Source organism: Orcinus orca, chromosome 3, assembly GCF_937001465.1.
Source record: "Orcinus orca chromosome 3, mOrcOrc1.1, whole genome shotgun sequence".
NCBI lineage: Eukaryota > Metazoa > Chordata > Mammalia > Artiodactyla > Delphinidae > Orcinus > Orcinus orca.
In genome coordinates this window covers 142718035-142735246 of record NC_064561.1, presented here as the reverse complement: position 1 = coordinate 142735246, position 17212 = coordinate 142718035, and the positions used below count along the sequence as shown (strand labels likewise).

General features: G+C 35.7%; 1 protein-coding gene across 3 annotated transcripts in view; it reads left to right on the top strand.

Annotated features, from left to right (window-relative positions):
* Positions 1-17212, top strand: part of MTREX (Mtr4 exosome RNA helicase) — a 136986-nt gene that overhangs the window by 112822 nt on the left and 6952 nt on the right. For all 3 annotated transcript variants that reach the window (XM_004275144.3, XM_033437856.2, XM_033437855.2), the window contains 4 exons: positions 672-835; positions 6200-6305; positions 9392-9448; positions 10625-10787. In XM_004275144.3, coding sequence (XP_004275192.1) covers positions 672-835; positions 6200-6305; positions 9392-9448; positions 10625-10787 — 490 coding nt within the window. The remainder of the gene's footprint in view (positions 1-671; positions 836-6199; positions 6306-9391; positions 9449-10624; positions 10788-17212) is intronic.

Below are 17212 nucleotides of genomic sequence, written 5' to 3'. Positions count from 1 at the left end.
CTTCAACATTTCTACTCCTCAGTTGAAGCTTAATAAATCATCTTCAAAATTCCAAAGTCTTTGAATTTCTACTTCTCAATCCCTAAACTTTTCTGTCCATGTTTTTCTGAACTTCAAGCCTCCACTTCAGGATCACAGTGTTTTCTTGCTCTTGTACTGTCATCCTCTGTCACAGTCGAAAAGTATGTAATATTTTCTGATTAATAGAATTTTAAAACTCATCTACCCTATAGGATGACCTCAAAATAACATTTTCCTTTTAAGTATTCATCTCTGTCTATAGAATAAAGACCTCTTCTCTTTGCTAAATCCACTTCCAGCTTAGGCAGATTTGTTATGCAATTTGAGGGCAAAGAGAAGGAACACTTTTCAGGGCATCATAAGGGAATATAAGTAGTTGAGAGATAAGATTCATATACTCTCATCTTTCTTTCCTTATTCTCTGAGTTACCCCCTAATTCCCTAAGGATGAAAAGCTGGAGTTGATGTCATAGCTACCTCAGATACATCATTCCTCTTGTGTAATATCCTGGGACAATAAGAAACTCCTGTGTTCTCCTCCAGGTTCCCCGGCCCCCAATATAATATTTTTTGTTTCATTTCATGACTAAACATCATATCATTTTGTTTACTTTATTATTGAACTTCTTTTGTACTTTTATATGCCTTAGATTGCAATAGACATTAAATCCGCAAAGCGAGAACTAAAGAAAGCAAGAACTGTCCTACAAATGGATGAGCTCAAATGTCGCAAACGTGTTTTAAGGAGGTTGGGATTTGCTACGTCTTCTGATGTCATAGAGATGAAAGGACGAGTGGCTTGTGAAATAAGCAGGTAAAACCTGGTTGGTCTAGAAAACTGATTCTAAAATGGGATACTGTTTTTTAAATGAAGGCTATTAATCTTTTGGAAAAAGAGCTATATTAAAAATATAAAGTTGTACAATGCTTCCCATATTAAAATACAGGTTCTGATCATGAAGTTGAGAAATTAGAAAGGGAGAATAAAAATCTTCTGAATCCTACTAATTAACACAGACACCATTAGTACTTTCATATGTTTCCTTTTTCTTTATTTTAATGCATTGTGGACTTTTTACATAATTGTAACCTTAGTTTATATATGGTTTTTGTATACTTTTAATTATTTTTACAATTATGAACATTTTCCCACCTTGAAACTTAATCTAATAATCATTATCCGTTTTTATGTAAAGTTTTGGTCTAACAGTAGGGTATTAGAGTATAGCATATTATAGGCCACAGCTTGAAATTGGATGTAAACTTTTGTAAATTGGATATAAGCTGTTGTCTATTTTGGTAATCTTTTACCACATTACAAATGACCTTAAAACTAAATGACTTAAAACGGAAGTCATTTCATTCTCTCCGATTGTTTCTGTGGGTCCGAAATGCTGGAAGGGCTCTTTAAGTTGTTCTGGCTCAGGGTCCCACTTGACTGCCATCATCTTGAAGATACTTATTTTGCCATAGCCATGACCATTATTCTCGATGAGTCCATAAAAGACATCTTGAAACAGTTTCTGTGTTCTCACCAAGGCCCTAATGGATGGGGCCAAAGAATTACAAGCCTTGTAGATGGTTTTGGATATTCTTGATGAAGACTTATTCATACTGTTCTTATTGATCATCTGGTTCAGATATGAATTCAGATATCGGCAGGGGCCAAGATTCTGTGGCAAACAGGACAGTTCTAGGCCGCCAAAAGGGGGCAGCGACTACCCAGCCCCAATTAATTATTACAGAATAATATGATATCAGAGTATTCAACTTAGAAAAGTCAAAAATCCAGATTTTTTTTTTTTTTTGGTGAAATCTCTTGATTTTTAAATGTTCAGATACTAATTCAAAATTATTTTTTTAAGTCCCTGTGCAAGCTAAATAAAATGTTTCTTCATGTTAGATTTGGCCTACAGGCTTGTAGTTTTCCTTTAAGCTGTGATAAAATTAAGTTTTCCTACTCTGTACTTAAAGAAACTTAGGCACTATAAGGCTAATAATTTACCCAGGATTAAATTTAGACTATAACACCAATCTACTGATTTGAATGCCAAAATTAATGTTATTAGAATTATTTCTTTGTGATGTTATGTAGTATTGATATTTAATAGTTAATATAGAAATTAATTTCTGTTAGATATCTGCAGCTAGTTTTAGTCTTAGAAGAAAGAATATTTAGAGAGATAGTGATAACAATATCACATATCAAAGTACGTTACCTTTCCCCCAAAATTTGTCTCTCCCTCTGGTCTGTCTTGCTGAATAAGACCCAGCCACTAAAGGCAAAAACTGGGGAGTCGTCCTAGATTCCTCCTCTTCCTTCTAGCTCTCTTCTCACATCTTCATGATCATTTTCTCCTACCTCTGTGCTGTTTTAACTATTCCCACTGACTAAGGTACATCCTGTTTATAAGTCTCTACAACCCATCCTTTATACTCTTTCTTTCAGAATAGTCTTTCTAAACCATAAATCCTACCATGTCATTGTTTGGTAAAAGTCTCTCAGTGATTCTGTATCGCTTTCAGAATAAATTCCATAATTTAGTGTATTCTCGCCTTTCCCTTTCTATCCTGTCTGTTGCCACATTCCACACATGGTGTTTCTTTTATTTAACATGACCTTTTCCTTGCTCCCTGTTCCTGCATAATTTTTTTTAAAGATCCTCTGAAACTTGCTTTGAGTTTCTTCAGTTTGATTTTAGGCTCCTCAACTTTTTTTGCATAATTGCCTATATAAATCTCTACTAAATTGCTGTTCTGTGATTATCATCTTTCTTATCTGCCTCCCGCATTAGACTATAGAAGTAGTCTTGCCTTATTTGTATTTTTGTCGTTTTGTCTTGACTTAACTCTCAGTTTACCATTAGGAACCCATGTTTAGTTTTTGACTTTATTTTTGAGTAGTTATTACTGTTTATAAATATTGATAGTTCATTACTTTATTCTTTTTTAGAAATCTTACGAAAAACAGGAAATATGCCCTTTCTTCCGTTTCTTTTTTTTTTTTTTTTTTAAGTAACACCCTTATAGTTACTGGATGGATCCATTAAACCCTTTTATAAATGTAAGATACTCTATGGAACCTTGATTATAGAATTCTAGAGACACCATCACTGTAGTCTTTTTCCAGCTTTCATTGAACACAGTTGAGAATTCAGAATTTTTCATTTGTCATCCACATGGTAAAGAGAAAAATAACAGAAAAAGATGTTTTTGCAATTATTACACAAATCAGAAAATTAACACAAAGAGACAAAAAGCACTCGAGGCAAAGTGATGATGGTGAAATTGGTCATGTAAGCAAAATCTCAGACCCTAGGTAAATTCTCACACTCAAGAGTCAGTGAGTGAATAATATATTTCTAAGAACAAGAAGAAAAATTTAAGAGTTTTATAACTTTACTCTCCTTTCTGTTCAACATAAAGGACTTAGTTATGTAATGTTTTGTGATAAGAACTTGGGCCATCCCATTTTGCTAAAAAGGACTTGTGACTTTATCTTTCATCTTTTGTATTTGTGGCTAAATTTTCCTTGATACAATTCTTAGTTGGTCAAATACTGAAGATAGTTGTAAATACAAGGAAATTGATAAAAAACAGATGATGAAGAGATGAAAATAATTATAATCTTTATAATATAAATCTATTATTTTTATAATATAAAAATAAACAAATGGGACCTAATTAAGCTTAAAAAAGCTTTTGAATAGCGAAGGAAACCATAAGCAAAATGAAAAGACAACCCACAGAATGGGAGAATTTGCAAACAATTCGACCAACAAGGGATTAATCTCCAAAATACACAAACAGCTCAATAACAGAAAAAACAAACAACCCAGTCAAATGGGCAGAAGATCTAAATAGACTTTTCTCCAAGGAGTACATACAGATGGCCAAAAAGTACATCAATAGATGCTCAACATCACTAATTATTAGAGGAATGCAAATCAAAACTACAATGAGGTATCACCTCTCACTGGCCAGAATGGCCATCGTCAAAAAGTCTACAAAAAATAAATGCTTGAGAGCGTGTAGAAAAAAGGGAACCCTCTTACACTGTTGCTGGGAATGTAAATTGGTACAGCCACTATGGAGAACAGTATGGAGGTTCCTTAAACTAAAGATAGAGGGACTTTCCTGGTGCTCCAGTGGTAAAGAATGCAGGGGATGTGCGTTCAATCCTGGTCAGGGAACTAAGATCCCACATGCTGCGGGGCAACTAAGCCCAAGGGCCACAACTACTGAGCTTGCGCACCTCAACTAGAGAGCCTGCATGCTGCAAACTACAGAGCCCATGTGGTCTGGAACCTGCGTGCCACAACTACAGAGCCCACGCGCCCTGGAGCATGCACGACACAACTAGAGGGAGAAAAGCCACACGCCACAAGTAGAAGCCCACATACCGCAACGAAGACCTGATGCAGCCAAAAATAAATAAATAATAAAATAAATCTTAAAAAAAAAAAAAAACTAAAGATAGAGCTACCATATGATTCAGCAGTCTCACTCCTGGGCATATATCATACTCTGAAAAGATACAGGCACCCCAGTGTTCATTGCAGCACTATTTACAATAGCCAAGACATGGAATCAGCCTAAATGTCCATCTACAGATGAATTGATAAAGAAGATAAGGTACATATATACAGTGGAATATTACTCGGCCATTAAAAAGAATGAAATAATGCCATTTGCAGCAACATGAATGGACCTAGAGATTATCATACTAAGTGAACTAAGAGGAGGACAAATACCATATGATATCTCTTAACACCATGTGGAATCTAAAACACGATACAGATGAACTTATTTACAAAACTGAAACAGACTCACAGACTTTGAAAACAAACTTATGGTTACCAAAGGAGAAAGGTGGGCTGGAGGGTAAGGGCAGATAAATTAGGAGGTTGGGATTAACATATAGACACTACTAAAGATAAAATAGATGATCAACAAGGACCTACTGTATAACACAGGGAACTCTACTCAATACTCTAATAACCTATATGTAAAAAGAATCTGAAAAAGAATAGATATATGTATTGATATATGTATAACTAAATTACTTTGCTGTACCCTTGAAACTAACACAACATTGTAAATCAACGATACTCCAATATAAAATAAATTTTTTTAAAAAATCTGAATGTGAAAATGTACAATTATGGAGCAAAGAAGATGACCTTTCTCTCTTCAGTGAAATTACGATTTGTCATAGTCTTTTAAAGTACTGTATTTAGGGCTTCCCTGGTGGTGTAGTGGTTGAGAGTCCGCCTGCCAATGCAGAGGACACGAGTTCGTGCCCCAGTCCGGGAAGATCACACATGCCGTGGAGCGGCTGGGCCCATGAGCCATGGCCGCTGAGCCTGTGCATCCAGAGCCTGTGCTCCGCAGTGGGAGAGGCCACAACAGTGAGAGGCCCACATACCGCAAAAAAAAAAAAAAAAAAAGTAAAATACTGTATTTAGATGATGCAAAAGAAGAACCAAAAGTAAGGGTAAGCTAGAACCTAAAAGAGAGGTATTTAAAATCTAGAGTCAGTAATATGTTTTGACAATGCAAGTGCAAGAAGAAACAGAAGTAATGATAAGCTAGTACCTATTATAGATATGTTTGAAATCAGAAATTGTATTTACTAGATGGATATATTCCAGATTCATAGATAACAGTCTTAATGAGCAGCAATTTATAACATTCTCAGCCCTAGGAAACTGTGAATAAAATGTGTGTCTGCTATGGGTACATTCTAATTAAGATTTCTATAAAGTTGTTTTTCATTGTCTGTTTTTTAAATTATTTGTAAAATAATTGAGTTGAAAACCATTTAAAAGGTCCTTGGACCTAGGTAATAAATGCTAATGACTAATTTTTCTGGTATTCTGAGAGTTAAGAAATGATTCTTTATTTCAATGAATATCTGCATTTTGGTATTTGCTAGAATGGGCTCTTTATAAGAAACACCCATTTCACGTTTATTATTCATATATTGGTAAATATAAAGACCTGCCATTTCCTTAGTTAAATAAATCTTTGTCACTCCTCACTGACTAGTCCTTATGTTCAAATAACATATTTTATTTAAAACTCTATCTTAAGGATGTGTGGGTACATATGCATGTTTTTATATTCTGACATTTGGAGTGTACTCTTTTTTGTTTGTTTGTTTATGGCGGTATAGTGCTGATGAGCTCCTTCTAACTGAGATGATGTTTAATGGCCTTTTCAATGACCTATCAGCAGAACAGGCAACGGCACTACTAAGCTGCTTTGTGTTTCAAGAGAATGTGAGTTAATAGTTTAGCACATCTTATTTGTTAATTTACATGTCTTATAATTTAATATTATTATGGATTTTTTAATTTTTAAAATATGCCTGCATGTTTACATATTATAGGTAATGTTATTAGAAATCAATGTAACTATAACCCAAATTTAGTAAGAGAGAAATAATTAAATGTATATTATTAGAAAAGAAAGTAAACTAGAATTTTATTTATAGACAATCATCATTAATCAGATTCCAAGTTAAAAATTTGCTCTATAACCCAGTGCATTATTTGAAGATCTAGCTTAGTCAGACAGTCTAGAAGGAAAAAGAAAAGGTAAAATTAGGCAAAACTAGTAAAAATGAAAAGGGAGTGAGGTCGAATTAACATTCCTCTTCTCAATTTTGGAGAATAACTGTGAGGCAGCTGATTGTACTAGAGGCTGAAGTCTTAGTTTTCATTGGCAAGATTTGAGATAATGGCCATACGATTCTCATCACTGGCTTGGCAGTAACTTTTTCATATGAGTAGTTAGTTGACTTTCACCAGCTCTTAAGAAATCAAAAAATGAAATGCTGGATGGACCAGAAGGACACTATCATCATTTACTTTATTGCAAAAGCCAGTATGATTTATTTTAAAAAGTAAAATGCATGTTTCACATTTCAAATTCAAAACTTTATTCATTGTTTATAAAATTGGCAAAATAAGAGTAAGACAAGCACATTTACCTTTTAAAAATAATGTTGCTACTATATAAATTTTTAGAGAACCTTTTACCATATACACTTAGTTTAACTTTTAAAAAAGTAAATTGTGTAAGACAAATTTGTTTTGCAGTTCTGCTGTCGATCTGTTTATCCATTAACTATTTCCTTATTTATTAATCAGATCAAATACATAACTTATTGGAGTAGGTAGGTATTTTCTCTCAGCTCTCTGATTACAGATCAGAATTACAACTGCAGTGGTAATGATAACAAATAGGACAGTAATCCAAAAATGATTTATGCTCTCGTAAGAATACCTGCTGTGCACCCATGAAGTAATTTAATTTGCATGTGAGGAATGCATTCCTTTACAAAATATTATGTTTGGCTGTTGTTTTCCTTAGGTTCAAAATTTTATTACATTAATTTCCAAGATAATTGTTTAGAATGTTTGTCCAGTTTTCTTTGAACAGATATAAGGTTTAGAAATTATTTGGAGATTGGTGATCTTCTGCCTGTGTCAGACTTTGTCTTGTGGCTAATTTCTTATACTGTGCTTTTTTTTAATGTGGCAGTAAAAAAATCCTGTCTTCTGAGAGGCCATGTATGTTACCTCTTCATGGGAGTTGGGCCTAGCCAAAACACAACTCTTAAATCTTGGGGCAAGATGTCACTAAATGTAGTTGAGATTTGTTCAGTGAAGCCCCACTGTGTTATATGTAGTGTCATCAATTCTTGTGGTGTGGTGCCTTTCAACATCAAAATGGGTAATTGTACTGAAAATACCATGGAATTCTGTTGATACTTTAAAAGTATGTTTTCTAGCCAGAAAGGAAGGTAAATATAGTAAGATACTTGTCATAAATGCTGATACCTTCTGTTTTAAAGCTTGTTTCTAATACCGTGCCCCCTTATTTTTTGTATCATTAGAAGTAATTTAAAGATTACACAGTATTTACAATATAAATATCAAGTATCTTACAAATATTTATTAAGCACCCACTATGTGCAATGCAGATACTTAGACACTAGAAAGACAGCAGAAACTTTTGCTTTCATGATACTTTCATGTATGCTAGTTGATGAAGATAAACAATAAAGAAATGAAATACACACATTATGACAAAAGGTGATGAGGGTTTTGGAGAAAAGTGAAGCAGAGGAGGCAGATAGAAATTGTTGCGAGGGCTGGGGTTACTATTTTAAGTAAGGTGATTAGAAGAGGCCTCACTGATAGAGTGACATTTGAATTGAGACCTGAAAGAGAGATAGGGAGCAAACTGCACTCACCTGGTAGGAGAATATTGATAAAATGAAACATAGCTTACTTACATCAGGACCAGTGCCTTCTACTTACAGTGACCAGGAGAGAGGGAGAGATCAGTAACTGTTGATCGTGAATGGACACAATGTCAAAGACATGTACTTGTGTACTTTTCACTAAACTGAGATGTGTAGTTCATTCATGATACAAATCAAAACCAAGTCCTATATAAATACTGATGCTCAAAGTAAAGGCAGATCTATTGCAACTAACCTATAGTTGCTTTTTAAAAATTTACCTATAATTACTTTAAATTGTCTCACACATATATACATACATATATACATACATACCTTTCTTGTAATAATTTTATTTTTGTATAGTAAGTCTATCTTTGTCAAAATTTGTTCCTTAATAATAACTTTATTCTAATCACAAGTCTGTAGGTTTTGAGGACCTGACTTATTCTCTTTGACTGTGTAAGAAACTAACACACAGGATTCAAGCAGCTTGTCCAAGTTTATTTGACTAGTTAGTAATAGACCTGAAACTCTTACTATTCTAATTGAGAAACTGATAGACTTTTCACTAGTGGGGAGACAATAATAAGAATACTGAAACTCATCTAAACTTTTAAATATTTTAAAAGTGGTTAGAGAGCTAGAAATATCTGGGTAAAACTAAAATTGAGGGCATTTTTCTAATGTTCTTTATCCAAGATTTTTAATTTCCACAGAGTGGGAGTTGCCTAGAAGCCAAACTGTTTCAAAAATCAAAGTATGATACAACAGTTTATAAATGTTGATGTAATTAAACTACTATGCATGTTTACAATATTTTCTCCAGTTCCATTTATGGTCACAGAAAATAGCTAGTTTAGCACACTTTGCAAATTTAGCAGTGTAATATTTTCTTCTGAAATATAAGAGAATAGTATAATTCAGGATGAGAGGAGTGGTAATTTTGCTTACACAAACTAAGTTGATTAGAAACTCTAAATGCTAACGACTGAGGTCTTATAATTTGAAATTAATGGATATCATGAAAGCTTTGTTTTGTTTATAAAAGCAGATAGTATATACTGCATTTTAAACTTGGGTTTTACATACAATCTTCCTTTTCTTTCATAGTCTAGTGAGATGCCCAAATTAACAGAGCAATTAGCAGGACCACTTCGTCAAATGCAGGTAAGACTTTTTTGAACTACATATTTTATGAATAGTATGTTGTGAAATAAACATTTGTGACAGTCTAATCATAGTATTTATTATTCCACAGAGACAGCTTCCTTCAGGATTAAATATATCATTTGATGTTAGTCTTGTCATTTACTGCTGTTTTAATAACATCATTTGTAATTTTTCTTTTAAAAATTAGACATTCTCCCTCACCAAAATGTTAAGTTATATAGAGTTGCTGTGAGTACAGATTTAACACTGCATGGTGTAGATAGGCTATACCAACAGTTCAGTGTCTGCATCGTTTTCCTTGGTGTTAAGAATAGCATCTTGATAGATTTAGTTAGCTTAATTTTTTATACATTTTTCCATCTCAGTTTACAACAAATTTTAAAATCAGGTTTTAAAATCTGTTTTAGCCTAAGAAATGATTTATTTCTGGATCCTCAAAGCCACAGTAGTTTATAGTAATGAATTGGTCTCTTTTATTATTTTTCTTGGGAAGAATGGTTTTATCTATCTTTTCAACATTAGACAGACAGGGAAAGATGAACTATAAGACATTGCAAGAGAGGAATGAAAAGTGAATCATAAAAGAAGTCCCCTTTAATGTAACATTTAACATTCCTTAATATTACTAAGAAATTTAAACTTCCAGAATCAGGGAAGTCTTAATAGGCCCAGGAGTTTTTGACCTTCTTGATTACCAAGGAGAAAAGAATGAAATCTAACTTCCTATTGTAAGGAAAAGGAAATATTAAGATTTACATTTTTTAAAGCATTGTTGGAGAAAAAGCATCATTTTGCCATAGGATTTATGTTTCTCTGAGTCTGGCTTGTTATTATTGTCTTTGTTTTCTTAATGAAACAATTAGAGATGAGTTAAATGTTACTGTTTAGTAATTTTAATGAAGAGTTTTGGTTTTTGTAGAAAAGGTATTACTGGGTGAAAATCATGCTCTTGATATGTTTTTCTTAATTAATGTAGTGGAAAACTTTGCTGTTTGATTACTCAGCAGTGGAACAGGCACTGTGGCTACTTAGAAGCAGAATATCCAAATTGCAGACTTACTACCTAGGAAGAAAAAGGAACCTTGTAGAATACTGACTTTGGAAACCTAAAGAAAAAGTGATACGGGAGATCATAAGTAAGAAATTTTTTAAGTATATGTTTTATCTTCAAAGGAATGTGCTAAAAGAATTGCAAAAGTTTCAGCAGAAGCCAAATTGGAAATTGATGAGGAGACTTACCTAAGCTCATTTAAACCTCACTTAATGGATGTAGTATATACCTGGGCAACTGGAGCTACATTTGCCCATATCTGCAAAATGACAGATGTCTTTGAAGGTATGGTTAAATTTTGTACACATATATTTCTTTCTGATATAAGAAATATACTTAGGATGGCATTGATTTACTAAACAAGAATAATATATTATTTTTAATTTTTGATAATAAAAGGAAATCTTCTGCCTATGTAAATCAAAAATATTCTCCACGAATCCTTTGTATTATTTAATAAGCTCAGTCTGCTCATTATAACAGTTTATAATCCTGTGCCAGAGTCTCTGCAATCACAAATAAGGCCTATTTATGTGGGTATTTTTACTTTTGGTTTTATTCTCTTAGTAATAACCTAATGGCTTGCTATGCAATTCCACCAAAAAATAGCAGAGCTAAATATGCTGTCCATCATTGCATTTCTAAAATCAATCAGAACTGTTACTCAACCGAAGAAAAATTTTAAATGAAGAAGTAAAGGTAAAGGGAATATATAAGGAGTAATTAATTATAAGTGAATTACAAGAAGCAAATAATAAGCACAATATTTAAAGAAAACCATATTTAGAAATGCTGTATTCATTGCAAAAAGATTGGCTTACGCAGATTGTAGATATTTATAATGGTGAATTGTGTTTGCACCAAACTTTCTTAAAAATTAAAATAAATGAGCTTGGACTTCATAGATATTTATTATAAGAACATTTAAAATTTTATTTTGAGAAAAATTATATTTTTAACATACCCTGTATACTATGCTTTTTACCCAATATTATTAAAGACTAATAGATTACTGAGTTTATGAATCTCTGCAACAGAATCAACTATGAGCCTTTACTTCACTACATTGAATTTTAATGGGTTTTAAGGTTTTAAATATTATAGTTTATAGTATATTATTTTTGAATTATGGTGTGCTGTTTTAGTCCTTTCCCTAAAGTTTATTTCTAAGCCTCCATTAAATGGTTATTAGTATTATGGTCCCAAAATCTTTTTCTGAATACTGTATTCTGTTACCAGGATGGTCATTATTTATTAGGTAACTACTGTGTGCCAGGAGTTGTGCTAATAAGCATTTTATATAATTTAGATCTAATCACCAAAGTAGCACATCAGAGTAGACATTATTTGCACTTTGCACAAGGAAACTGATTTTTAAAAGGTAAATAATTTGGTCAAGGTCATGGAGGTGTATGTACTACATGATGGCACTATGATTTGAATTCTGGCCTCTGTGACTACAAGCACATGATAGTTGATAACTTCATCTAAGAACCATAATACCTTATCTTTGAGTTTTGGACCACCTAGAGACTTCTTAAATACTACCTAAAATTATACCATCTCTATCCACTGAAAATTTATGCTTGTAGGAATGGTAAGAAGGTCTATAATAATTGATGGTGGGTAGCTACTGTTGAGGCTGTGAGAAGAGAGCATGACATCCTCATCTCACCTGTGGACATTGCTTAACACGCAGAAACCCAGATAGATGTATGACAGCTTGTGTGTTTCAGACACACAAAGGCAATCAAGTACAGCATCACCACTCTTCAGTCTAACTTCTTTTGGGAACATAAAGATGAAACTAATTACTGTTCTATGCCTAAATTCTATGACTTGTTAATATAATAGCTCATATTTGTATATCTGCTTCTCTGAGAAGGCGAACACAATGGCATAAAACAATAATGGTGCACTGTTTGTTTTGTTTTGTTTAAGAAAAATGAAGGGACAATAGGCCTAGAAATATAGGAAGCCTTATAAAATTATCTTTGTGGATTATTTTTCTATTCTTTGTACTTAAATGAAAAAGTTACCGCAGTATGGCAGATAAATCCTAAACTGCTAAATTGAAGACAGTTTGTATTTTTTTTAATTAATTAATTTATTTATTTTTGGCTGCGTTGGGTCTTCGTTGCTGCACACGCGCTTTCTCCAGTTGCAGCGGGTGAGGGCTACTCTTCTTTGCAGTGCGCGGGCTTCTCATTGCGGTGGTTCTCTTGTTGCAGAGAACGGGCTCTAGGCGCGCAGGCTTCAGTAGTTGTGGCTTGTGGGCTCTAGAGCGCAGGCTAAGTAGTTGTGGCACACGGGCTTAATTGCTCTGCTGCGTGTGGGATCTTCCCGGACCAGGGCTCAAACCCGTGTCCCGTGCATTGGCAGGCGGGTTCTTAACCACTGCGCCACCAGGGAAGTCCTGACGGTTTGTATTTCTGCCACCTATGAGTTGATGTTTTCCACAACATACTAGCAATTCCTGAAATCTGTTTCAGTTCCTGAAATCTATTTCAATTCCTTGAGGTTATTTCAGTGTCACAGTTTGCTTGAGAAATCTAAGATTAAAAATTGAGGGATTCAGTTTATAACTTGAAATTGGGTCTAACATCAACACAATTTTCATGGTACCATTATACCAGCTATACCTTTTCTTTCTAAAATTGGGAAAGCTCATAAAAGCAAATTATATAATTAAACAGCAAAAAAATAACTGAGAACCTTGATTTACTTAGGATATTGTTTTTTGTTTTTTGTTTTTTTTGCGGTACGCGGGCCTCTCACCGTTGTGGCCTCTCCCATTGCGGAGCACAGGCTCCGGACGCGCAGGCTCAGTGGCCATGGCTCACGGGCCCAGCCGCTCTGCGGCTCTCAACCACTGCGCCACCAGGGAAGCCCCCTTTTTTTGTTTTTACTATGTTGTTTAGTTCGTCCATTTCAGAATAGCCATTCTCTCCTCATCTTGTTACTGTACATGCTTTATATAATTGGAAAAATACTATAATCAAAGCTCTAGCCCATAGTATAGTGTGTCTTTATTTTTACAGGCAGAAAATGACTGCATTGGAACTTTTTAGTGTGCTCTGGTCAAGTGTCTGATCATGTCATGTCATGAGCCTCAGGAGTAGTTTTAAGTATTTTTCAAACATTAGCTGGAGCTAGTTAACATTGTAATGATTAACACCATATGTTTGGGGGACGTCTGATGTAAGAGAAGAGTTTATACTGTGATTCAGTTGAGGAATTTTGAACACTTCACATAAATAATTATTGCCCTGTTACCACCCTGGAAAAAATGATAGAATATAATCGTTTCTTATTTCCATCAATTAAATTTGGATAACAATTAAAAATATATCTGTATGGGCTATAGCCCATACAGATACGGGGTTTCAGTCTACTGATCCATTGTAGTAGATCCATTGTAACCTAGACAGGGCCATTACTATTTATTTCTGTCTATACAAAAACAATATTGTAGTCTTCACTGTGCATGAAGGATTTGCTTTCCACTAAGCACATGTCATCAGGAAAGCTCCTATGACGAATTATCACTTGAAAGTGTTTACTGTACTTCTGCCTGTCATAGGTTTTTTTGTTTTGATTTGGTTTTGGCTGCGTTGGGTATTTGTTGCTTTGCATAGGCTTTTCTCCCTAGTTGCAGCGAGCGGGAGCTACTCTTTGTTGCAGTGTGTGGGCTTCTCATTGAGGTGGCTTCTCTTGTTGTGGAGCATGGGCTCTAGGCGCGCGGGCTTCAGTAGTTGTGGCACACGGTCTCAGTAGTTGCAGTTCGCGGGTCCTAGAGTGCGCAGGCTTCAGTAGTTGTGGTGTGCGGGCTCAGTAGTTGCAGCATGTGGTTCCTACAGCATGCGGGTTTCAGTAGTTGTGGCACACAGGCTCAGTAGTTGTGGCTCACAGGCTCTAGGGCACACGGGCTTCAGTAGTTGTGGCATGCAGGCTCAGTAGTTGTGGCTCGCAGGCTCTAGGGCACGTGGGCTTCAGTTGTTGTGGCATGCAGGCTCAGTAGTTGTGGCTCGCAGGCTCTAGGGCACATGGGCTTCAGTAGTTGTGGCACGCAGGCTCAGTAGTTGTGGCACACGGGCTTAGTTGCTCCGCAGCATGTGGGATCGTCCCCTCACCAGGGCTCAAACCCGTGTCCCCTGCATTGGCAGGTGGATTCTTAACCACTGTGCCACCAGGGAAGTCCCTGTCCTAGATTTTTAAAGCAAATGCTGTTTGGCACATTCGTACTCGCTGCCCCCACCGCATGGTCTTCTCAACTGCCTTTGCACTAGCATAGTTTTACCCTTTCTTAGGAGACGGTACATCAGTGTTAGAAGGGATTTTCCAATGGATTTGTTATTTCAAAATACTTTTGCTAATAATAGTAGAGTAACATTCTATTAATATGTATCTGTTCTGTGTTTAAAGTTTGGCACAGTTTTAGTACTAAATGACTTAGGAATTAGTACCTGATACTTACCCATTTAATGAATAATTAACTGAGACCCTAGTGGGATCAGGAATTGTGCTGGGTGCAGTGAAAGCAACAGTCTCTGCCCTCCAGGAATGTTTTCAGCCTAAGCTGGGATCTAGTGGTAAATGATTGCAGGAAAATATAATTATAATCCTAACCTCAGGCCTCAATAACCACTTAGATAGGAGTTTTAAATCAAATTCAGGGCGTGAACTGTGGGGAACCACTTTTGCAAATGCCAGAAAGCTGGAGGTAGAAATAAATACCTCTCCAGATAAAGAAATGTGTTGATTTCCATCCTCAATTAGAATGGTGTTGTTTAAGAACCTCATGAGCTTGATGTTTATAAGATTACCCTTAAAGCATGTGTGCTCAAATGTCCATCAGTGGGTGAATAAATTGTGTATTATCCATATAATGGGACAGTATTCTACTGTAAAAAAAAATAAAAGTGAAGTACTGATTCATGCTAAAATATGGATGAACTTTGACCAGATTAAGGTTCTAAGTGAAAGAAGGCAGACACAAAAGCCACTTATTGTACAATTTCATTTATGTGAAATGTCCAGGATAGGCAAATCTGTAGAGACAGAAAGTAAATTTGTGGTTGCCACGGGCTGGGGGAAGGTGGAAGGGGGTAGTGTGACTGCTTAATGGATATGGGTTTCTTTTTGAGTGATAAGAAGATTCTAAAATTAGATAGTGATTATGGTTGTACAATTCCAAACATACCCAAAACCACTGAACTTGTACACTTAATTAAAAGGGTGAATTTTATGCCATGTGAATTATATTTCACTGTGATAAAAACAGGCAGTGACACTGGGGTACATGCTTTAAAATGGTAAATTTTATGTGTATTTTACCACAATTTTTCTTCAAAAGGCAATGACTAGGGCTTCCCTGGTGGCGCAGTGGTTGAGAGTCCGCCTGCCAATGCAGGGGACACGGGTTCGTGCCCCGGTCCGGGAAGATCCCACATGCCGCGGAGCGGCTAGGCCCGTGAGCCATGGCCGCTGAGCCTGCGCGTCCGGAGCCTGTGCTCCTCCGCAACGGGAGAGGCCACAACAGTGAGAGGCCCACGTACAGCAAGAAAAAAAAAAGGGGGGCAATGACTAGTAAGAATTCAGTTTTGCTTTACACTCTGGCAAGACCAGAAAAAAAGATTTGTAACAAACCGTTAGGTTGTTAGTGTGTATGTTTCTGTTTCTGGTCAGCTTCAGATAGCCTGGGGGGATGGGTAATAGCTTTGTATCTCTTATCTAACACTTAATCTAGGTGGTCCTAATTGATGAGGCGGAATGATTTTCAAAACTGGGAGTAAGGAGAACCCTTGTATTACAGAGAACTGCAGTACGTAGGTATGCTGGGTAATTCACTTCTTCATGGTAGGCTTCATTCATCCCCTTTACGCTGCAGGCAGCTATGGACAGTGTTTGTACACACACGGTGATTTGTTGACAAGACTGAGGTCAGCAGCCACAGCCATTGTATGTGCAACCCTGTACCGCCTGGCCTCATTTTCTTAATTGTTCTCATGTCATCTGAAACTGTCAGCACTCATTTTCCAGAAACTGAGTGGGAGTGCTTACAAAGTGTGGCAGTGTTTGCTCACTTAGATGTGCGTTTAGTTTCTTTAGCTTATCTTAGCAATATACTTCATGTGGTTGGGCCTCTGATAGCTTTTGCAGATCCTGGCTATTAACATGAGTTTCTCAATTTGTAGAAATACCAAAACAATATCAGGTTATCTGTGATTCCCAGTACACATTTGAAATCAGTCAAAACAGAGTTTGTGAGCCAGGGTACCTGGCTCTCCGATGCCCTGCACAGCAGTTTTATAAAGGATTTCTTTTCAATTCTAAATGACCTGTGAAATACACTCTGTTCCTTTTTAAAGTCCTATATATATTTACATTTTTAACCATTACCTAATTTAATTCTCTTCAAATAGAAGTGTTTGCAAAATACACATTTAATATCTGGCTGCATGAGTCATGCAATATTCATTACCTTCTCCATTCCAGCCCCCACCCTGTCTCTAGACACCCAGAAGTTACTGCGACTGTATTTCCTCTTTCAGTGAGAGCAGGACTGGAGCTCAGCATCCCTAGCACCTGAGAACAGAAATAACAAATATAGCCAACATTTATTGAGCTCCTATTGTGTTACTGACACTTGTGAAGCACCCTACATGCATTATTTCATTCATTTCTCACAATAACCCCATTAGGTATAG